Here is a 25,871-nt window from a genome sequence, read left to right on the forward strand (position 1 = left end):
CATGGATGAGACGCATTTCTCAAGGTTTTTCTCGCACTAAGTCTTACAAATTTCGAACCCATTAGGTGATAGAGAAAACACACAGTACTTCTCTCACTGTAGGTAAATTTGAGCCGAGTATTTCTTCACTTTCTTTTCCTACCAGTTCAATGCCTGTATTTAGTCTTGATTACACTCTTTCCTTGTTGGTCTATTCTTAAAATGAGCATCACGTTCATGATAAAGTATTCATTTCGCCACTTTTCTCCTTACATCCTTAAAAACTTAGCACTTTCTATCCTTTGCACACTATACACAAGAACTCTCTCTCTCTCCACAGTGATCTACATCCGTGAACTGACAACCTCGTTTCGTCTTCCTTGGATATTTCTATCTACTGTTGGAGCCCTGGAAGCCCTGCTCATTCCCTTCATTCCTTTATAATTCATAGACACAATTGTATCACATGCTTATAATATTTTTTGTACATAACAGAGCACTTTGGAACAAAGCCTGCTGGAATGGTTCGCGGCCATATGGCGGCAAAAAACCAAGGTTTAAGGGGTCAGTACCTAGTACATAGGACGGCGTTGAAGGGTTAAAATTGACATTATAGGCTTTAACAACATTAATCATGACATCAGAGGAACAACCTATTCAATACTGCACCACTAGCATGTAAATCTTGTCATCAGGAGCAAAGTCTTTTCCAAGGGAGGGGAGGGAGTAGAGGGGAAGTGGTGCGGGCCGTACCTCAGTGGTGCCGCGGTGCGGGGAGGCACCCTGGGGGGGATTACATTACGACGGACGATATCTCCTAAACGCTTAGAGATAGATCAAAACAAACAGAAAATTGGCTCTAAAGGACTTTACTTTTACGTTTTACATAGGAATAGCACTTTTTGACCCCAAAAATCTCAATTGAGGGTCCTTAGTACTTAGGGCCCTTGGGGCACGGGTTGCCGTTATTTTAAAGTAACCAAATTTTAACACGTGAATATAGACCTCATTTGGATCATTTGGAGACCAGGAAAACATAACTTTTCGCAATTCTGAAAAATAAGGGCCGCGAATGATTCACGTGACACCAACACAAAAATGCATAAAGTTAACTTCACTAACAACACAATTTGGTATAGATAAGTTAGAAATAAAGGTATTTATTAAAAATGAATGAACTTAATTAATACTTAATGATTTAACTTAATGAAATGATTTAAACAGTAATTCGAATACATAGTACCTAACTTCAAACCACTGAGTATGGATATTTGGTGCAAGCCCATAGAAGCATAAAATTAATGTGACGAGCGAAGAATGGAAGCATAGTAAAAATTATGCATTACTTTTTCGTAATCCCTGGAATTTATAATAATCGCGGGAAAGATATGTCATTATGAATTGAGAGGAGATAAACTGACATGTCACTGTTCTTCTAGAGAGTTGGATTAAGTTATCCAAATTTAAATATCCAACGATGACGTTCTTGAAAAAAGTAATTCACAACACTGACAGCAGATGCAATAAAAATAAATGTGACTTACGTCGCTATTGTACGAGGAAAACAGAAAAACTTACCACCCTTGGAAGGGCAGTCCTTAAATGCGCATTTCTTACGATACTCCAAATTTTTAAGATATATTACTATGCGATAAACGCTGGCAAATGCCGAAATTCATCGATTTCACTATAGAACTCCGGAACAACAACAATAACACAGTTCACATGAGAGGACACGGATGTCACCTTCATTTGTTTTTCTGATAAGACTTCGACCGGAAATATAAATCATTAGAAAAAGACTTTTAGTTATCATAAGGAAAGGCAATATTGCGTAAATTTGAAAGTTATGGCTGAATTAGACATTTAACAGCTATAAATATTATATTTAACAACAACAGTAAGAATAGATGTCGCAAATGCCGGCGGAAAATTTTCTCCTACCCTGTGTAACAGCCATGGTCGAAACTGTTGTCGTCAAAAGCCAACGGGCGCGGTGAAAACCCGAAGAGAATGCAGAGATCAATCATGCGAACAACGCCACGAAAATCTTCGAACCTTCGTTTACGAGGGGAGTTCAAAAAGTAATGCAGCACTTTTTCTCTGAAACGGGCGTTTTTTTTATTCAGTATTCAATTACACCATATAATTACGCATTTTACCTTTTGCGCATTTTACCTTTAATTTTCAATATTATCTCCTCCCAATTCTAAGAGAAGTCCTGTTTTATGCCTGCACGGTACGAAGTAGTCGATGTTGGAGCCAAAGTCGTGCTGCATCAATAACTTCTCCATCACCCCCTTAGCGGCGATTATGAAAAACGCGTTGCACAACGACTTGCCGTGCTCTCGTCCACTATGACTAGGTCACTGTGGACACGCTGCAAGCTCCTACGAGTAACATGGTTTTCCGCTAAAAGAAACTCAATCACCCACCCCCCGTTGCTAGACGCGCACCTCCGTCACAGACGTCATTTTAACAGCCCCGTATGGTGCGGTCACCCAATGCAACAACACGAGCCGAAGCAGGAATGTCTACACAAGAAATGCCATGTCTTTTCAACCAAAATTGGCAGTAAAATGAAATATGTTGCATTACTTTTTGAGTTCACCTCGTAGTTAGTGGTGGGTATTCTAGGATTTTCAAAAACTTCTGCAACGTCCTTTGACACAATGATGTCTTGACATCATTGTGTCTTGAAAGTGCATTGCTAATTTTAGTTTTTCTCTCTTTTGACCTCTATAAGTAATTTTAAATCTTGGACTTACACTCCAGGATGCTGATTGCTAAGTTTGCAAAAATGGCGAATTGGAACATCACCTATTACATCTTCACACTTTTCTTTAAATGACCGGGCGTAAATCGCAGCGCACAATCTCCACATTCTTCCAATGACTAACTGTTTACTTTGGCTGCCACGCAGCGTGATACATAAAAAGCCGGACAGCGCGTGTCGTTGCCACAATTCCATCCGTCCGGCCGTCCATGAAGAAGGCGTGGTTCGACCCTCGCCCGTGCTCAGGCTCTGCGCTGGACGTCTGCGGCAGCGAATACTGTCCGATTCGCTGCTTTCGATTCTTAATTCTGATCGAATCAGAGCGAGCGAAACGCTTCCATTTACACGTGAAACCGCCGCACAGTGGAATGTAGAGAGAGTTTTTAGATAAAGATATTGGATTACAATTTTGAAATGGATCTGCCCAAATGGATTTTGCTATGTATACTTTTTTAATATCCAGAAGAATAGTAGTGTTGATCATTGTCGTATAATACTAATTTCCAAATATATTCTTTTGGAATCAAATACAATCAAGCAAATGCGAATGCACTCATAGCTCATTCTCAAGTCATAAATCAAAGTTTGTCCAAAAATAAATAATATTGATTAAAACGCTTGAAAATATTTAAATCACTTTTATATCTGATTCGTAATTCGTATTTACGAACGCGGGAGTTAAGAGTACCTCAAAGGGTTCCTCTTTTTATCTATTTTAATCACAGACACATCTCAACATACCGCTGCATATTAATTTCCGATGGAAATTCTTTGATAAGTAGGGGAGACCGGGGCACGTTGGCCATAGGGGCAGGATGGCCCAGTCCAGTTAATTCATACAATAGACACTGAATCGTGCTAAGAATCTATCAGAAGGTTGGTAGCACTCTTCCCCTTTCTCCACAACACTATTATGACTGGCGGAGCAGTTTTTGACAAGTTGTAGTGATTAATTGTATTTGCACGTGTTTCAGTAAAATTCTACTCCCAGGTTAAATATGTGTTATTTAAGTTATGTTCAATTTGGGCGCAATAGTTGAGTACTATAATTAAAGGTCATAGTTTAAGGATAATTTCTGTGTTGCATGCAATGTAATTTGCTTCAGTGAGTTTTGTAACGAATAGAATATATTGTAAACATGGCGATGGGGCAGGTGGGCCCAGCGACGACGGGGCACGTTGGCCACCCCGGCCAACATGCCCCGTCCTAAGCATTTCTTCGTCAAAAATGGCCTAATTTTGAATAGACGGTCACCTCCATCATCAATTGAGCTGTTATTCAGGTGTAAATGACTTAATATTGTTTCAAATCGGTTACAATGCATGCTTGCCAACAAGAGTGTGGGGAAGTACCTTTTGTTAAGTAGTGTTACCTTTTTGGACCAACACATACGTTTATTAGGGTATTTATCGTAGCATGACATTAGCATTACATGTCATATTACCTTACTTTATCATGTCATACGTTCCTCCTTCTCCAAAGCTAGATTTACATTTTTCTGGCTAGCATATATGTCACTGTTTATGCAAATGTGCTTAAGCAGTTCATCCGAGAAAAATGAAAAAAAGTCGAGTGGACTTACGCATTTGATTACCTCTTCAGTAGGAAGAATTGGATTACAATTTAAACAGTTCGAAAGCTGTATCACCCCTTCCTCACTTACATGGATTATTTTCTGTTACATTTGAGGGTAAGCTTGCATTAACAATCAACTCCAGAGGTGCCGCTGGGTCTGCGATTAGTCGTCTTTGGGATCGTTGGGTTGCGTCTGAACTGATTAGACACAAAGACTCAATTAAATTCACAGAGGCTACTAAAATATAAGCGCAGTGGTGAATACAGACATCTATTTGAACGTAACATAGTATCGCAATGTAACACATGTCAACTGGAGCTAAAAAAAATAAAATACGCGCGTCCGATATAGGAAGATGAAGATTCACTGTGCCTATAGTGAGCCTTTTTCGACGGTCAGCCAGGAGCACAATGTATTTAGCGCACAAATTGCAAGCGTTGTGCTCATTAGACATGTGTGAACAATGAAATCCGCGTACTATTTCACAAGAGCAATAATTTTGCTGATCCTTTGTATCTGGACAGTCACAAAAGTCAACTGGTTTGTATTAGCACGCCAGAAATCCTAATAATTTAAAGCTTTCCCGTTGGTTTATTAAAATGGTTACATATATTGAAATATATTTCTTTGTAACTATTAGTTTTACTTTGATATCCTAAAATCATACTAGTTCAGCTTATCAAAAAATACATGGGCCAACGTGCCCCAGCCGCTGAGCCAACTTGCCCCGATGCAGGGGCAGATTGGCCCTCCTGTCATATGCCCAGTATTTATTTTTTTTAAATTTATAACTCATATATCAAGTTTAATTATTTCCATCCAGATTTAGAAAGACTGTTCTATAATTTAGCAATCATTTTATAAAGTTAACTATGCATAAATAAAAAAATATTTTAAAATGTAAAAAAGTCGGGCCAACGTGCCCCGGTCTCCCCTACGTAAGAATTTTATAATATTTATTGTCAGGCATTTCGTACTTTCCCGAAAAATATTAATGGTGGGAAAACATTTTTCATCGGTACAAGTAAGTCGTATATTCAGGCCCCTTTAGATTACAGAATTCATATAATTTTTATGATCCTGATAATGTCGCTTAGCTAATGTTCTACAAATATTAATTTTTCGTGGGAAATACAATCATAAATAATTTCCACAAAGTGAAGCCTCATTTTGTTACACATGATGCTATAGAAACGTGCATATCAGTTTCTTTTTTTCAATTATTTCTCAGGTTTAAATATAAATTAATCACGTCCTGCATTTTATCATGTGATTTGGTTTTTATGGCCTTACTTTCGAGGTCATCCTTTGGTAGATTAAAGCTAATTTAACCAGCATAATATGAGTCCAGCAAATATCATACTACTTTTCATTACCATAGGATTGTCTTTCTTACATTACGCATAAATAGGTTCTCTTTTGGTGTTTCCGATTGCAACTAATTCGCTTGCAAGCTGTATGCTTTGCAAAGAAGTTGATCTCAAGCTTCCGTGATGATTATTGTTGCTCAAATGGTCCCTTCTATGAGTACAGCTATCATTCGAATGACTGGAAAGAGAAGCGATGCCCTCATTTATAACAGCTTTTCATAGCGACCCTCTCTCGTTGGAGCATTCGGATGCTGCAGCTGATCAGTCGTGTTTCATTGGCGCCAATCCCATCCTTATTTAAGTATACCGGGACTAGCCACGGTGAAAACTTTTTACGGAGTCACCCGTAATGCACAAATATTGCGAAACATCCACAGAGAAAAATCATTCGCCTTGACCGGGATCCCGGGATTTTTCCTCTGTGGATTTTTCGCCCAATCCCATCCGTTTCCCCCTCGTTGCATATCGTATTGCACGCGTCGGTTGTTCGACAAGTGGACTCAGCTGTCGAATTCCTCTTCGGCGAAAGTCCAAGCAGAATGGCACCAAAGGGATATGCCTCGCAAATGGCATCGGAATAAGTGAATGCACAGAGGACTAAAGGCGCTGATGCTCGATATTCATTTAGCCATGGTGGTCACTATGCAATTAGCAAACATTTGTAATATAATGTTTATGCTGGCGTAGTTTTTTGTCTGTGTAGATTGCAATAATTTTCAACACTCGATGATAATGGTTGCTCTTCAGAGAAAAGGACTGGCAGAGGTGAGAAAGGCCGAGATGAAAGATCATACGCCGGTATTGCCCCTGAAGTCTAACTTGGGTCATGGATGAACGTAACTAGAGACAAAAACAAAGAAGAAAGGAAGAAAAGATACTCATTGTTATAGGACCCTTGTCCTCTAAGAAGAAATACAAAATCATAGAGTAGATTTAAATATAGAATTAATGAACATTGTGAGCGATAAACTAACAGGAAAATATAGCAAAAGAGTTCCATTTTACAAAGAAATGATATCATGGCAGAATAGACGAAAAGAATGATATTGGGCCCGAGTGCGAGTATGGAGAGGGAGGAATCCTTCCGCTCGCACACGGAAGATAATGAAAGAGAATAGGGAAAGGCGGTGATTGACTACTTGGAGTGGTTAATGCACTCGTTAAAAGTGTCCCCCTGACATAATCGGAAATCGGGAAATGACAGGAAAGGAGTTCAAATGATGAGGTTGTGAAGGAAGCGAAGCGAGGAGGAATTCAGTGTAGGCACAACCCAAAAACAACAGAAAGAAACTACGGATCGGGCTCACTCGAATATGCCCTGATGGTACATAAGAATGCTTCCGGCCCTCTGCAGGTCGCCCTCTCACATCTCATACTCAACTGCCTCCGGCGCGGCCGGCCGGCCCTTTCCCCGTTCACACCACGTGGCTACCGATCACGTTCGGAACTACTCGCGCGTTTACACGTCATCGTAACTCAGTGCTGCCCTCATTGTGAAATTTTGTCAGCTAAAAACTGACGACGAGGCTACGTGAGGAAATTGCAATCCAGGAAATCAAGTAGGAAAGGAATATTGACGATTTTATGTTCTAAAACTTAAACTAAACCAAACTATTCGTTAAAATTTAAAGAATGCAGGATTAATGAGGAGAATCTGTCCAAAATTTAACAATATTCATTCTCTAAGGACACATAATGAAATCGCTCTAGCACGTTCCAAATTATGATATACCCTGTTGTTAACTGGTTACCTTATTATAATACAGACTCAATCCGGCTTCAACGTGTCCAAAATAAATGTATAAAATTTATTAATTAAAAATTAGGAATCTCAATGTCTGATTACAATACTTCATATCTTATATCCCTTGTAAATTTACAACCCTTACACGACAGAAAAGCTTCCAATGCTCCTCAACTGTCATTTTACATATCCACTATCCTAACCAATTTTCATGCAGTGTTATACTACCCAACAAGAGCTAGAACAGGCACTCACGGATGTCAATGAACGCTTTATATTTTATGACGAAACAGATGATTTTCAAACGTATAATCATTTAAAATATGCACTGAATTAGGCAAAAGGTGGGAATTTTGCGATGTCTGTCAAAAATTATATCAGGTAGACCAAGCCTTACCGCATGAATACACTAATGAACACAGACGTAGTGCAGTGGCTCAGTTAAGTAGGGGTTTCATCGAAGTAGAATCAGCAATTGGATCCTGTGTACAACATTTTGGATTACTTCGGTTGATGAAGACGTCAGACGTGACGTAGTTTCCTTTTTGAATAATATAAAGGTACAAAATACATTAAAAAATTGAATCAGATAATAAAAATAGTTCATAAAAGGTCAAACTTATATGTCAATTAAAGAAGGACGAGGGAGATAAAATGGAAGCTTCTTTCAAAACACAAAATCGACGCGTTTTCGTCTCTGATGCTATTGAAGAAATTATAGACGAGGCTTTTTCAAATCTTCTAAAAGAAAAGCCCGAATTTCAAGCTAAAGGGTCAGGATGGACTTGAGATCACGTAATAGGATATGAAATGCGTATTAGCAAATATAAACCATTAAGAGTTTCCAGTTACATTCCACTTTCAGCCAAAATCGCCGATCGAAAAATGCTATAATAAATGTTAAAAACAACGTTCATTACTGCCTCAAGTACGCTGTCTTTTCAAAGAATGTCCCACGTCCCGATTGGATTTCAAATTTCAACACCCATCAGTCTCACAAATCAACGACTGCGATGGTATTTCGTATCCCGCTAACTGAAATATATTCCGAAATTCGGAGTGGTGTCAAAAATTTTTCAATTAACGTATTTGGTTTGCGTTATAAAAACACCGTTTTTCCCATATCATTTTTAGATCAAGAGCTCGAGGATCATCGCGACCTCCTTTACATTTCAAATGAGACTACTGCACACTATTGTTGGAAAAAGAATTTCAATTAGAGCTCAGATAACAAGACAGCATCACATCATACACATTTACACTGCATTACTCATTACCATAACGAAGGAAAACTAGAAGCTCACAAAGAGCTATGTCGAGGCACGGGTGAGCCCGCCAAAATAATTAGGCCTAGCGAAGGAGACCTAATTGTAAAATTCTCTCATATTAATCATTTATTTAGAGTACTGTTTGTGATTTACGCGGATTTTTAATGCCTCCTCGAGAATATTTCTTCTTGCGAATCAAATCCACAAGCCTCTTTCACACACAAGATATAAAAAAATATGATTACACCTGAGGGGTGTTTGGAACCCAAATTATATAGAGGATAGACGAGAGGCGTGTTTTCATCGAATTCACGACAGAGGAAGCGCTAAAAGTATTTTCACTAAAAAAATACAATTCCAATCACATCCCTGAGTGCTTAGGAGGAAATAGAGTTCGAAAGTGCTACTGTTTGTCACATTTGTGAGAAAGAGTTGTGTAATGAGAGGGTTGGGGACCATGATCATTTGACGGGGAAATATCGTGGTCCAATCCTATGATGTGCGCTTTATTGTTCACGAATTGAAATACGACGACCGGCAAATATTTGTTCTTCCAAATTCAGAAGAAAAGTATATTTCTTTCGGAAAATCTATCGTAGAAAATTTTAGCATACGATTTCTTGATACCTATCGCTTCATGGCAGCATAATTGGACTCGGTGTTTACGAATTTGAAAGAGCTAAAATTTACGTGGAAACTATTTGGTGAAAAAAACACATTTAGTTACACGAAAGGGAGTGTATCCCTATGAATACACCTATCCATGCGATAAGCTCGATTAAAATCATTTACCTTAAAAATTAAACTTTTCAGTTGACTTACACAGGAAAATATTTCAAACGAAGATTATGAACATTCAGGCAATATGTGGAATACCTTCAACTGTGAAACTCTTGGTGAATATAGCGATGTGTATCTGAAAAGCGATGTAACACTTTTAGCGTTTTTTTGAAAATTTTCGCAACGAGTGCTGCAATGTTTACAAATTAGATCCCGTATAGTATTATACTGCTCCACCTTTGATGCAATTTTGAAATACCCGAGAATGGAATTGGAATTGTTGACGGGCTATGATATGTTGTTGATGTTCGAGAAGGGAATTCGAGGTGGAATTACACAGTGTTGTAAGAGATATTGTAAAGGCAACAACAAGTATATGGATATTTATGAAACCGTAGAAAATACGAATTACGTGACATATTTGGACGCAAACAATCTGTACGGCTGGTCCTAGACCACTACCATACTCAAATTTTTAAATGGCTCTCATCGCAGGAAATTGAAAATCTAAATATGGAAAACATTTAAGATGAAAGTGAAGTTAGATATACACTTGAAGTAGACCTCCATTATCCATAAAACCTCCATGACTTGCAATCTGATTTTCCTCTGTGCCTTGAAAATAAAATTCCAACCGGTGTCAAACCCAAAAACTGTTGACAACTCTTTGTGACAAGGCAAATTATATTATTCACTACGTTAATCTGTAACAGGCTCCTTCGCGAAGTCTTGTTCAAAAGGTACACAGAGTCATCAAGTTTAATCAATATCTATGGTTGAAACCATTAATTGACCTTAATACTAACAGTAGAAAAGTGGTAACTAATGATTTTGAAAAGGTTTTCTGGAAATTGATGTTAAATTCACTTTTCGGTCGTACTTTGATTAACGTACGCAAACACATCCATATTTAATTAGTATCTATCGTAAAAAGAATGGAGAAACTAATCAATAAATCTCAGTTCATGGATAGGACAATTTTTCATGTGTCTCTTGCCGGTGGTTATTTAAGAAACTCTTCATCATTTTAAAATTTCCATTTACATTGATTTTTGCGTTCTAGACCTTAGCAAAACGCTAATGTATGATTTTCACTATCGAACAAAGCTATCTTAAAGCAACAAAAAAGTTATCTATCTAACATTAACATGGATAATCTTACCTATGACATATAAACTATCGACATTTAAAGTGATATTAATATGGGTAGGGTAATGAGTAGATATCAACTGAAAATAAGCACGAAGAAAACCAAGATCTTAGTATGCAGCAGAAGAGAAGAAGTCAAGACCAACATTAAAATAGGGAGGCAAAAACTGATAGAAGTGGATGAATTCTGTTATTTGGGAAGCAAGATAACTAGTGACGGGAGAAGCAAGAAAGAAATTATCAGCAGAATAGCCCAGGCGAAGAGAGCATTCCACCAAAAGAGAGACCTGCTTACAGCGGGAAACTTAAATATGGATGTAAAGAAACAATTTATAAGAACCTACATCTGGAGTATGCTCCTATACGGAAGTGAGGCATGGACAATGACCGCAGCGGAGAAAGCAAGGATAGAGGCCATTGAAATGTGGTGCTACAGAAGAATGATGAAAATCAAATGGATCGACCGAGTTAGTAACGAGGAAGTCCTAAGAAGTGTAGGAGAGAAGAGAAGCCTCATGAAAACCTTAATAAGAAGACGGAACAACCTTATAGGCCACATCTTGAGACATGATGGCCTGATGAAGACAATCGTCGAAGGACAGGTGGAAGGCAAGAATGGAAAAGGAAGACCTCGAGCAAAATATATAGAACAAGTAAAGAGAGATGTGAAAGAGAAGAAATACGTAGGAGTGAAAAGATTAGCTGATAGGAGAACTGAGTGGAGAGCTGCGTCAAACCAATCCTAGGATTGTTGACCAGTGATGATGATGATGATGATGTTAGAAAACCTTGATGCATTCGATACGTCAAATTAATCAAAAAATCATACTTTCTATTTTGAAAAAAACAAGAAAGTCGATCACGACGTCATTCTGGAAAAAACCTTTTACATGCATCTGCGCGGGACCCTCCGGTTGTGGAAAAACCACATTTTTTACGCAGTTCTTGGAAAATTTGGCTTATATGGTAAATATTCCAATAGATGAAATAGTATGGTGCTTTGCTCCAGAAAGTGAGCCTAAATTTAGAATACCCATTCAATTTCGATTTGAATTATCCCCATTCGAAGAATTCAGTGGTATACCAACGTTGTATGTGATTTATGATTTAAAGAGTTGGGAGGCTACAGCAAATACGTGTGCAAATTATTCACCAGAGGAAACCATCACTTAAACGTTTCCGTTTTCCTTATTACGCAGAATATTGTCTATCAGAGCCCGAAGGCGAGAAATATTTCCTTCAATTCCAAGTATATTGTAGCTTTTAAAAACCCTAGAGGTAAGTTGCAATTAGATCAGTTGGCTTAACAGTTTTTCCGAAAAAATCGGGAGAATTGGAGAGGGTATATAAACAGGTTACGCAAGAACCACTTGGTTATTTAATTCTAGACCTTGATCAGGACACAGACGAAAGGTTCCGGTTTAGAACGAAATTTTTTACCCAAGATCGTCATATACATTCCCCAACACGATGAAGTGACGAAACAACAACAACCATTTGCTCCACGTCTTGAAATAAGCTAAACCTAAACTGCGTACAGCTAAATTGAATAGCTCGGACGTGGAGTTTATTAAAGCTATTTGTGATTGTTGTGTGAGTACGCTCAACGGAAATCATAAGATAGATGATAGGTAAAAATTAAAACTATCAGAGCAACGTAACACTTTCGGAAAGTTGGCTGAGCGGGAAACGAGTGTAAAGAGATGACGTGCGATTCTCGTGCAGAAAGGTGTTTTTTTGCCATTATCACTAGGATGGATTTAAAATGGTGCAATCGGTAGCCTGCTGAATAATGAGTCCGCAAAATGCTCGAGGTGATTTCCGAAGTCTTTGATCGAAGTCATGCAAAGACAAGGTAGAGTACGTTGGACAAGGAAATGAAAGGTGTGTTGGCGAGGAAATGACTCAAGGATATTGGCAAGTGGCATTTGTATTAAAGAATACTCGATAAATATCTTGGCTCAGGACTTAAACACCGTTACAATATATATTCAAAGTTCCTATCTCTGATCAAAGCTTCTTCATTTCACGTTACCAACGTGTATTGATTGACGGTATCTCATCCTTTTATTTACGAGTTAAATCTGGTGTACCGCAGGGAAGCGTCCTCGGTCCCCTCCTATTCGTACTCTTCATAGACGATATTACTGATGGCATTAGCCCTTTTGGCTGCAATGTTCTGCTGTACGCGGACGATTGCAAGATTTTCAAAAGGCGGATCGCCCCACCAACTCACATTCCCTTCAATCTGCTCTCAATTTTATCTCCGAATGCTGCTCCACTTGGCTGATGCGGGTCACCCCTCAAAATCGGCGTTGTTGACATTCACGTTAAAAACAATCACCTGAAACACTCTTACAACCTTTTAAATAAGCCTATCCCTCTTGTAACCTCCCACTGCAACCTAGGTGTGATATTCGATGATAAATTAAAATTTCAGGATCATATTTAGATGATCGTGATGCCTGCCCCACTACTCTAATCTTGTTCAACGGTCCTGTAAACTTCTTTCTTGCTGTTGTCCGCCATCGAATCCCCACACTCAGATATTACGCCCGTGAATACTTACTTCAAAAATCCCTTCCGTGGACCTCTTCTCCTCTGACACTAGCTACAAAGCCACCTTAAAACACCATCTGAATAATTCACTATTGTCTAATCTATAGTGCCCCTTCTTTTGTTTAATAATTTTGTTTTCTGTTAGTTTTTATTTATTGCGTTATTGTTTGCTATCTTTCAGGTATTTAAGTAACGGCCAATTTAAAATGTTTTGTGAGGTTTTTGGTGGTGAAATAAATAAATAAATAAAACTTAAGCCCTTACCCCCTTGACAAGGAGACGGAACGACCTAATCTGCCATATCTTAAGACATGACGGCCTAATGAAGACAATCATCGAGTGACAAACGGATGAATAGAAGAGAAAGATCGCGAACAAAATATATATGGAGCTGGTGAGGAGTGTTGCGAAAGCCTTACTCTGTGTGTGCGAAAGATTTGCCGACTTGGAGAGATTTGAGTGGAGAGCTGCCTGACACCAGTCTAGGTATTGACGACCATTGATGGAGCTCCCTACAACAAGCCTTTCAATATTGTATTCAAATAAATCCTCAGTTTACATTTTATTTTTTCGTGAATAGAAAATTAAATTTGGTAGTCTGCCGACAGCTATGCGGTTTCCATATTGGACAAATGCAGGACGTGGGATTAATAAATGCAGTGTTGAATAATAATTGGATGACCAGGAGTTGTTTAATCAGAGGCGACATGAGGTCGCTTCTAATTCAATTGAATTCCAAATAACTCGGTGAGTTTTTCTTCTTTTGAGATCGATGCATTCGATGTTTTCTTTCTTGGGCCACAGTAAATTGTTCCATGTTCAACTGCTTTCCAGCAAATTACCCTCGGCGTTATTCATCGCATAATTGGCGTCTGCGCATTACATATCAATTCGCACTCATGTAACAAGTTTCAATCTGCACTCGTCGAATGACAAACCACTTATATCGATCATTGATATATTTGTCTCAAAGGTGTCGTGTGTGATCATAAATATTCTATTTTGATGATCATCTTTAAAAGCCTTTAAACGTGTATCCCCAGCGTTCCCCATGTTGTAATTAAATTTTGGCCAAAAGTCGAAATATTCTTTATATATTGCATGTAATTGGTTTTACTTCTTTATGTCAAAAAATTATGAAATCCAGCACTCTAATTTTTTCATTGATTTTTATGTGACTTCGAAGATGAAGAAGAATGACATCTTCTTTTCTCAAAAACTTACAATTTTTGAATTAGTCTAATTTTGTTTTTTATTTCAATTTATGTATCACATATCTCAAATTATTTTTTCACAAAAGGATAAAGATCATGATAATCAATAAACATCACACTGTAGTATAAGACACGGTCTCAGGCGTTACTTTGTGGAATTGCTTCATGTTGAATGAAATAAAATACCTATGTTTTATTCCACACTTTATTTTAAATCGTACGACCGGTTTCAACACTAACAAGGGGAGACCACGAAACTTGCTCCTCCTTTTTCAATGCCGTATTTTTTATGGCCTTCGGAATGGTGAACACATCCCTGAACTAGTAGTGGTTCCGTTGAATGGGCCTTCGTTTGGCTGTAATTAATTAATTTTCATTTCATTGGTGTAATTTTGAACCCAGGATTTTACATTGTATTGACAAGGGGAGAAAAATGGACTTTTTGGAACAGTTTGAAATTGTGAATTGCCCCACTAAACTTTGTAATGACCATATGTTCCCCTCCCAGTCACCTTTACTTAACGTCACACTACCACCCCCCTACGACCCTCAACCTTGATTCCCTCATGTCTTTTAAACCTTTTGAGAGCCCCTCCCCCTTTTGTTCCTTGTCGTTTATCCCATGCAAGCCAGCCCAAGGCCTCCCCCACTCCTTTCTTCAAAAATCAGCTTTACCCGCCATCAATGTTCCTTCCCACCCACCTTCCTTCCCCCCTTTTTTGATCCTCCCCCTTCCACCCACGTTTACCTATTTAAGAGCGTACCACCCATCTAATTGTACCTGATGATAACACTAAGTGTTGAAACTGGTCGTACGATTTAAAATAAAGTGTGGAATAAAACATAGGTATTTTATTTCATTCATCACACTGTAGGATGAATGAAGTATAATAATTGATAATTGCAGCAAGCCGTAAGGAATAAAAAGGCTATAATTTTCCTAAATCAGTGAATTGCAATAAATAAAATAATGCCCTTACCAAATTAATTCGGAAAGTAATCGACAATAAGAGAAAAAATAATTATTATACTGCGCACCAAGGCCCTTCTAAGCCCATTTTCCTCGCTGAAACCCTAAGAAACTGCATGGTCACTGTTTTCTTGCCATTAATATCTAGTTTATTGTCGTGGCACCAACATGGACTTAGGGATATTGCATTAAAATGGGAAATATGCACACTTTTTTGAATCATTATAATATGAAGGTCCCAACCTCAAATGTTCTCGCCGAAAATCTGGCGGTTTAATAATGTTTTTAGCTGAGTTATGAGTCTTTAAAAATTAATCTTCATTGGCTACTTGAAAACGCGACATCATCGGAGCGTGACACCCCGGGACGGTATCCACTGATGAATGACAGAGGAACTGGATAGAAAATCGGTCAATGCAGGGGCCCAAACGCAATTTTGGCGAAAATAATTTTGCTATTTTTGCTTCGACATCTTGAATTCAAGGCTCTACCGCTCTACTCTTAGCAAAGTGAATGATTAGAGATGCGTGAAAATCGCAAATGCCTTAAATAGATGCGATGTGCGCAAATAAATGCGACGTATAGATGCGATGGCTGGACTTTTATGATATTTTACGCAAATTTGCCTTTTCGACGGCAAAATTCGTACATTTGGTGCCAAGCGCCGTTTAAATGCTCTGCCGACACTCACCGCTTGAAGCATGTGAGCGACTGGCCAGCTGCTAGTTGGCTGGGACTCTACGTGGCCGCGAACTACAAGTGGGTGCGGGCAAGCTACACCTCCGCCATTATGTGTATTATTCCTTAATTTATTATTGTTCTACAACATAATTATTTAAAATATACTGTATTTTGACATATAACTGTGTTTCACAACATTTTATCGTTATCTACCTCATTTTTTAATTTTTTAATAGCATTCCATCGATTAAGGTAGGTTTTAACGGAGTACTAAAGAAGTGATCTGGGAGCCACCCTATCCTTCCAGCACTGCCTTCTTCAATTCACTGTAAGGCCTACTCCCTTTCAATCTATCTAAAAATCCTATTCTTTTCCTTCCCCTCCCTCGTTTCCCTAACATTCTACCCTCTAACACCTTTTTTCTAAGATATCTATCTTCCCTTTATCCATTTCCCTTTTGATATTTTCTAACTTCCCCGCCTTCATCATAGTCCTCACATTCCACGTCTCTACCTTTATAACCGATTTATTCTTCTCCATCTTCTTGGAATTCATTTCTTCCTTCTTCATTGCTGCTGCTGCTGATGATGATGATAAGTCTCTGCAAGGATTTCGCATGTTGACGACCCCGAGGACCTTGCCGACCTCGCTGCCGAGCCCGACACCCGCCCTTTGCGGACGGGTCCCGGGCGATATGATTCCGAGGCTCATTTGGTTGTACTCCATGTTTTCAGGGAAGAGATAGTTGGTAGGGTTTCCCACTTCCATTCCAACAGTGTTTTTCACGTGACACCATCACGTGGACTACATTTCGTCTGGCTCCTACCCTTCGACCTATCTGGCATGGGTGGCCCTACCGGGAATAATTTAGAATTAATCCCGCCAGTGCAGCTCTAGGGGTCGAAGGAACGCGCAAGCCTTTCCACCGCGACACGGTTGTAGACCACGAGAAAGGAAATGAAAAATAGACGCTACAAAATGCGATAAACTGTTATTGAAAGTGCGATAAAATAAAAATGAAAGTGCGATTTTCACGTATCTCTATGAATGGTGTACCGTCCGATGACGTCAGAAGGCGTATCAGGTGACTTCAAGCGATATTCGAGCTCTCTTTTAATTAGCATTTATTGGCGTTTGTGGAGTACTAGGAGAGTTTTGGTTTATATATTTGGACTCGTGAGAAAATTCTCTATTCAGTGAGACTATAGCTAGCATGATGAACAAATTTCATGCATGTTCCCCATTGAGCTGATAGTTTTCCTTTGTCCTGTCAATGATAACAATATTAATATTAATAAAATTGATATTAAAATATTGATTGATACAAAGTAACTCCTTAAAAAATCAAATACATGGGCTAACAATTTCTTCTATAATAAATAAAAATATTCGATGCTGAATAAGTCATTAGTAGCTATGTATATTACCGCCAACACAAGAACCGTTCAATTAAATGGAAGGGTAAAAGTATGGGCTCAGAGAGAATTATGGACGACACCTCAATGACCCCAGTCAACCATATCTTGACAAAAATTCTTCAAACAAATGGTTGTAATTGGTTGAACTTTGTGGAGAAACTGAAGAATGAATGTAATGAAGGGTTCGTGAGCTATACAAGACCAGGTTATCCCTTATAAAAATTATGGTAAATACATACCGAGTATTAAAAGCACAACATATGATAAATATAGAAGATTTTTTTCTGGTACAAGAAAAAATTCAAAACATCCTATCTGGCTGTTAGATGTTAGCTAATACTCAATATCTAATAATCAAGTCACAAAAATTATTCACCAAAATACGCTGATCAATAGATTTCAAGACCCCCAAACTATGAATACCACCCCGAAACTGTGCTTACAAAACGGTTCATACGAACTGCAACATATCGATTTGTTGATCCAAACAGATAAAACCACCGTCAATATAATGTTGATTGACGAGAAAAATAGAACTTGTTATACAGCTGATATTGCTGTACCTCTCTCAAATAACATCAAAAAGATAATAGCCGAAAAAATAGTACCAAGTACGAAGAATTGGCAGCAGAAATAAAAAGAATATGGAAGGTTTTTTTACTCAAATTGTCATCTCTGCTGCCGGTATCATCCCAAAACAAATTGAAAATAGTTTTTAAAAACTCAACCTTCATCCAAAACATTCATCAAAATGCGAAATGTCGTAATAATTTCTAATTGCTATATCACGAGAAAAGTTTTCAATATGATAGATCAGTAAATAGTTACCTCGGTGAGAAACGGCTCTCATTACACAAAATCTCAAGAACTGTGAGTGTAAACGAAAAAAAACTTGGTGAAGAAGAAAACAATGATAATAATAACCCTCTCAGTAGCGAAATGAGGACTCGAGGATCGAAAGAAACGATTTTTCAAGATTCAAACAGCTGCCGTTTAAAAATACGCATTTCCATCCATGCGTTTTAGTATTTTATCGATAGTAATATAGAAAATAAAATGCCCAGAAAAATGAACAAATAGTAAATTTTGCAATTTGTATAAATGTACTGACAAAATCTTAGCGCGAACAATATTTTACTCAAGTTATTTTCGACTCCTCTTCGGAAATGATCGGTCGGATAGCGTCATTTGTCGTTGCTTTCTTTCCCGTAGAGTAGCTTTCCCTTCCCGTCGCGTAAGTCCGTTTCCCAATTTTAATGTCACTCCATTTTAAAGGCGCATGCTGAATGCGCATTTCTGTTGTTCCCGACCGCTTCCTTGCTGTGAGCGCGTGTCACATCCGCGATGTTACGTTTTTTCCGCTGCATTTGCCTTTTTCACTGTATTCCGTATTTCGCGTGTGTCCCTCTGAGCTCTTCTGAAATCGGTAACCACATGAGCGTTCAACGGGTAATTATTCGTAAATCTCCACAAGGTGAGATTATGCCACCAGTTTTCCGCTATGGGTTCGTTAGATATAGCAGCAAGCTTCTTCAGCTGGCTTTTGAAGTGTATTTTTTCGTCTCGCCGTAACTTCCGCTTCAGAGAATCGTGACCTGTGACTCGAGAGACACTTTGAAGCAACGATCATCTGAACAGCATTCAAGACGGAAATGAAAGATAAAATTTTTCCTGCACATGATCACTTGCACCTTGATAGAAACACGATGGAAGTTGAACGATGCTCCTTCAGCCATGAAGACACCTATTTGAAAGAGAGTCGCATTTATATTGTTTATCATAATTGTTTTGGCTGTTTGAAATCGGCAGTGGCGTACTGAAGTGGACCTTGTCTCTCTTCCGCAGACAGCAACTTCGTTCTGGGCAACGCACAGGTGGCGGCCCCCAGTTCGGCCAAGGCGGCGGCCGGCGGGGGGTCCGGTGGTCAGCGGTGGCCCATTGTCTACTGCAGCGACGGCTTCTGCGAGCTCACCGGCTGGGCAAGGGCGCAGATAATGCAGCGAGGGGTGGCGTGTCGCTTCCTACACGGCCCGGAGACATCGGAGGACGGACGCCGGCAGATCGACGCTGCCCTGGCCGCCAAAGCAGAGCTCAAGCTGGAGATCATCTTCTACAAGAAAAACGGTGAGTTAACTCTCATGTAATTAATTCCATTTATGAGCATCTAACCTTCTGATTAAGGGGAAAGGATAGTTCGGGAGAACTCCGCGATAACGGTCCCTGGCATTTAGTTCCGAAAGCGACCGCTGCAGTTTGAATTCGAGGGGAAGTTGACTGGGTGGAAGGGGGTATCGAGAGCGAAGAAAAGCATGATAGGGGAGGAGGTCTGGCATTTATTGTGAGCTCCTCCTTCTGCGGTGTCAGATTTCGGTCCGCTGGCGGTCGGGATCTCGGATGGCCTCGGGAGGCCTCAAGAGTTTTTTGTGCTACAAAAATGTGTTGCGTTGGTAGGTCAGGCCGTCGGTCTGAATCTTTTTCTTTGGGTATTTCCTGCATTGATTTCCTCTTGCTTTCTTCAGGGTCCCAAGGTCTTTCTTCATTCTGCACTTCGGTGAAAGCATCGGTGTATCGTAAATAAAAGACTGCATTATACAATTATTAAATTAGGACGCATGACGAGACTTATTCCACGTCGGTAAGCAATACTGCACAACATAACAGATCGCAACGAGAACGAGAGAAATCGTCTATCAGCAAATTGACTTTCGAAAATTGCTATTTCGTTTTTCTCTATACCGTTTGTTGTAGCAATCCATCACAAAATCCACGTTTATATTACTTCATTAATACGTATTATTGCGCACTTCATTTCTAAATATTTCCTAAGATGGCAACGACAGTATCGTTTTTATTGTGTCAGTATCATGTTTATAAATTACCTCTATTTCGATCGCTTCAACTCCAATGGTGAAACGTTTTCACACGCCTTGTAAACTCCTTGTTATACTAAAAAGTAGGAAAAATTTATTAAAATTCTAAAATAATTACAATGAGTGAATTTCATTAGAGACATAAACGTGTTGATAATTATATTCAATTAAAATTCTTATATAGCTATCAAAACTGAACTCCCCTGAGATCCTGTCAATTTCATTTTTTTCTGAACTATGAAGTCTGTGGTGCTGTCATCGGCTTTAAAATCTCAGTAAGCTGAAGAGTCATGGTATCCTCAATTTTTTATCTCACTCATTTGAAGATACTCGGAGAAAATGAAAGTCGTGCCTCAGCATTTCATCTTATCTGGGAGAAAAAAAATTGAATCGGTTCTTAATTGGTAGAGGGTATTTCGAGGTGGTATTAGTATCTACCTTTGTGTATTGCGATCTTATCACCATGTTGGAGTCCCAAGGCCAGGTCCGGAAACATTTGACCTGCATGTACTTGCAAAACAATGTGGCTCGCGCGGCTGTTAGCTAATAATTATTTCAATGTATAGCATATTATAAGAACTTATGGAGAGAAGGTCATACTTAAATTTGTTATAATTTTAATTAATTTATTAAATTGGTGGTGAAAAAATGTGTCCTAAACAGTTTTGCCACATTTTCGATAATCCGGGAAAAGCCAGTTGCGGGGGCAGGAGGCTGCTGTTGGCCGCACAGCGATATACAGGGATAAATATTTCACCATATTTTATCTCCAGAAGGCCTGTGGGCATGTAGAAAATTAGGGATAAATATTTGAGAGGACTGTGTTGGTTCAAATGAAAAAACATCAACTCCGGTACAATTATTTATTATAACCTCGTACATTCTGGAATAGTTTGCGCAACATAAAGCTCACGTAAAACTCCTTTGATTTTACCATCATATCTTTGGCCCAAAAATGATTTTCTCTTGGTATTCTATTAATTAAAATACCATGAGGATACCACAAATAAAATCACAATATTTTTTATTAGATATTTCTAGCTGTCTGCACTTGGTAGAAATATCTGCTTCTTCTGCGTAGCTTATAATTTCCTACCATTACTTCCATGAAGGTAACTCTTATTTTCAACTTCTTCCTCAGGAGTAATATTTGAACAATTGTAGGGGCACTTGATTTCCACCAAGCCTTCGCCATCAGATATTATCCCATCAGGACTAGCAGCCAAAAAAGTACATTTTAATCAATAAAGACACCTGCGAGCAAAACTTTATTTTCGCTTGATCTCTCATATTCCCTGATGGCAGATTTTTTTTTATTGGCCACCGGTTGCCTAGTTTCCTCTGAAGGAAGGAAAAGAACCATCGCAGTGGGCTAAAATCGAACAAAACTGGCCAAAACCTCAAAAACGATTTTTTGAGCTAGGAAGTTGAAACTTCACATACATATTTTCAAATAAATTGTGCATAAATTGCCAGATTATTTGTTTCCTGAGCCTTCACGTTAACAATATATTTCCGGTCAAAGTTGAACAAATTTAGCGAAAAACGACCGCTCTCGATTTTTTCTGAAAATTACCGATTTTATCCTCGTGCAGTGGTTTTAAGAATAGTTTTATTGGCAAAAATGTTATACCATCTTGATCAAGCCTTCTTTTTATTCCAATTGGAGGGATTGTATAGATTTTGTTTCATCATTAACCATATATATATGTATATAACAAAATGACGGAGCCTGTTTTCAGCCAATTACTTGCATTAACGTAGAGAAAAAGTAGATACTGCCACCGACTTCCGTCGAGTGACTCATACCACGTCGTTTTATGAAGCTTTTAGATTGTGTATCTAACGTAAAATCTTGCACCAACTAGCAACCCTGAATTTTAAATCGTTTTTTCGACCGTACGGTTGACTCTGGTCCTGGCCGGCGGCGGCGGAGAGTACGGCGACGCTGCAAGCGTGTGGATTCGATATGGCAACATTCACTTTTATATCTGGATAAAAGATATAATAGTGATGTAAAATATTCATCAGAAAGTAAAATTAATAAATATTGCTACTATTAATTCTTCTTCTGCAAGAGGTACGCTGAAAGGCTTTCTTTTTCTTAATGCATTCCATATACTACTACTTAGAATGGACTCGCACCGTGTGCTTAACGTTGGGAAACGGATTCTTTTACAAACAAACAAACTCTCTTTCTAATTAAGAGCCGCCCATGATCCATGGTCTCCATTTCCCAGCCTCCCATAACTATTTAAAGGCCTGCCGACGAGGGTCGTTTTAGATCACTGTTAAAGTGTGGAGCCCAACCTTGTTTTTGGTATGGTCTCCTGCAAGCTGTAGAAGTTTCGGAAGGCATATAACCTACATCGAAAAATATATGTTTTCATGGAAATGCATTAAAATTTTAATTCATGCCTTAGGATCAATTTTAAGTATTCGATTAAATTTCCTAAGTATTAACCACAGTCATTATTCTTAATAAACTGCGCTTCTGGCAAAAGCGCTAGTAATAGAAATATTTTACAGAACAAACAGTACATAAACAAACTCAACACAATTTAAACTTATTCCCAACCAAAATACGGCAATCACACTTTTCAGCAATAAAAAAAGGCCCTTTTTTCATTCACTATCTGACGAGTCCTTATTACTTTCACTATCTGAGCTAAAGAATTGTTTTTCATTTTCAAGAACAGATCCAGTACATTTTTCGGCAAGCTGGAAGTTTTATTGAACCGTACAATGTATATATTTTTCTAAACTAAACAGAACTGTGACCTATACATAGAATTTTATTCGATCGCAGTATTCTAAGCATAACTATTTCCGATTCTAGAAATTTTACATCAGACAAGTGTTAAAACATTTTTACACACGTAAATACAGCAACAATTAGAATGAAAAAAGGTTTATCGGACACCAGGTTCAGTTCAACAATGTTTATTGCACGAGAATAACAATACATAAAATATGACAGCAACAATAACAATATATACAAAAATTCTCGTGCAGCCGTTTAGACTTTCGTCTCTTCAGCACTACTGGGGTTGAACACTGGTACGGGAGTGGTATAGGCCCGGCATTTGCCCTAAGGACGGCGGGAAACCCGTAAAACCGCCGTCAGGCCACCACGGTACAATAAACTATGAAGTATCAACGTGCCAAGGATAAAATACGTTAATATGATAACAGAAATATATATATATATATAATTAACAAATATAGTCTTTGCTCTGAATTCACTGGGGGTCCAAATAAATAGTAATAAATAGATAAATAAGTAAATAAATAAATAAATAAATAAATAAATAAATAAAGGGTAGATTGTCTCTACTCCATCACTGGTATCACTTGGGGAGCACTGGGGGGGGGGCGGGGGCACTAGGACACTGTCTTCCTCACTGGGTTGGGGGTTCAGTGTTCTGATGTTCTTCTTTGGCCTCCGTTTCTTGGGTCGCAGAGGGAGTCCTGGGGTGATTGTCAACGTCTCGGGGGCGGGAATCACTGGTGATATGGACGATGACGGAGGCAGTTGAACGTCGGGCAGGAATAGGTGAAGGTGGTCGCTGATGAATCTGGGAGCGGAGTATAGCTTCTGCTTGATGGATCTGGTGACGACTCCGTTCCCAGGAAGCATAATGTCGCCGAAAAGTCGTGGATTGTGCTCTGCGATCCTCCCAGCGGCGTTACTCCTTAGCCGGCATAATCTGTGGAGGAGAGGCTCGATATTAGTGACTTCGTAGACGTGCTTCCTGCTGGTGCGAGGGTGCAACAAGAAGGTTTGACGTAGGACACGCCTTTCAAACGAGGCGTATCTCTGAAGGGAATTGTTGTACGGGAGCACAGCAAGTGCGGCGTACTCCATAACTGGTCTAATGAAAGATTTGTATAGGAGCAGGCCGCACCTCTCTGATACTCCGCGCCCCCTTGCTCTGACTGCGCGGATGAGGTTACTCCTTCTGTTGCATCTCGCCATGATGTCTGCGACATGTTTCCTGAAAGTGAGGTTCTGATCAATTAGGACTCCTAGGTAGGTGGCTGTGGTGGACTGGGAGAACCTTTGGTTCCATAGGGTCACCTGGTGTTGTTGGTAGAATTTCTTCCCTAAGGGCTTGATGATGATTAGCTGCGTCTTCTTCGGATTTGGCCTCACTCTCCAGTCCTTGAACCATTTTTCCAGGCGTGACAGCATGGTCTGCATGTTGTTTACCGCCGTCCGCGGTGTCAGGGCTGTGCTCCATAGGGCAGTGTCGTCGGCATACTGTATTACTTCCACGGTTTTTCTCTGTTTCCTGTCCGTGGGTATGTCGTGGCAGTACAGCGAGAAGAGTAGGGGGGATAGCACGGTTCCCTGAGGTACGCCGGCTTGTAGGGGGAAAGCGGAGGAGAGCTGGGGCCCGACTCTGACCTTCGCGCTTCTGTTTCTGATGAAACAGTTTATCAGCCTCAGGAGGTCCTGCTCCATCCCGGGCAGCTTCTCAAGCTTGTACATAAGCCCGTCGTGCCATACGCTGTCGAAAGCCCTTTCTATGTCCAGGAACAGTGCTGCTGTGTATCTGTTCCTGTTGATCCCTTCTGCTGCTGTGCTGGTGAGGAGAGTGAGGGGGTCCGTGGTGCACCGGTGTGGTCTGAAGCCGTACTGGAGTTGTGGTAGTGCTCCGTTTTCCTCCAGTAGTTTGGTCAGGCGCTGCACGATGATCCTCTCAAACCATTTCCCAATGGTGCTGGTCAGGCTTATCGGCCGGTAATTCTCCGCTTTGGAGCTGTCTTTGCCTGGCTTGGGTATCATGATCATAGTCATTTTCTTCCAAGCCTTGGGGTAGTATCCCAGTGCCAGCGCTGTGTTGAAGATGTTCTTTAGAGGTTGTAGGCACGCTGGTGAGTGCGAGAGGTGTATGGTTTTTATACCATCTTCGCCGGGTGCCTTGTTTTTCCTCGGTTTAGCAGATGCCATGTCCTCCTCGGTGATACTTCTGAGGATGCCAGGTGAGTGGTTTTTGTATAAGTAGCCAAAGTCTTTGTCGAATTGACACCGTCGGGTGCTTGAATAAGAAGACATTCTGATGTGTCACACTCTTGTCTGAGAGAACTTAAAATGTATCATTCGCTAGGAAAACACCAAAAATTAAAACGTATGCACCGAAATTGTTTGTATAACGTTGCCTTTGAAAAATACATCGCTATCACCGTTCCACTATTAGATAAACTGCTCGCTGCGCTCCGCGCGCTCGTTAAGGGGCTCCGCCCCTTAAAAACCCCGCTTCCGGCTTCGCCGTCTACATTTGTAGTCGTTCGAAGACTTTTGAAGTTCGAATAATCACGCCTCAGCTAGGGGCCGGCTTCGCCGGCCAGGGGGTAGGGAGGCGCCCCACTCATTCTTCGGAACGGCTTCGCCGTTCCTCGCTGAAGGGCGGCTTCGCCGCCCATGGATTGAGTGTGCCCCCCCGGGGCTACCCCGCTTAATACTCGGAACGGCTTCGCCGTTCCTCGTCTGGGGTCGCCATAGCCGCCCA

General features: G+C 39.8%; 1 protein-coding gene across 1 annotated transcript in view; it reads left to right on the forward strand.

Moving 5' to 3' along the window:
- LOC124164280 (potassium voltage-gated channel subfamily H member 4) overlaps nucleotides 1–25,871 on the forward strand; it is a 561,414-nt gene that overhangs the window by 208,089 nt on the left and 327,454 nt on the right. The window contains exon 3 of the mRNA XM_046541531.1: nucleotides 19,331–19,609. Coding sequence (XP_046397487.1) covers nucleotides 19,331–19,609 — 279 coding nt within the window. The remainder of the gene's footprint in view (nucleotides 1–19,330; nucleotides 19,610–25,871) is intronic.

The sequence above is a fragment of the Ischnura elegans genome, chromosome 8, assembly GCF_921293095.1.
Source record: "Ischnura elegans chromosome 8, ioIscEleg1.1, whole genome shotgun sequence".
Taxonomy (NCBI): Eukaryota; Metazoa; Arthropoda; class Insecta; order Odonata; family Coenagrionidae; genus Ischnura; species Ischnura elegans.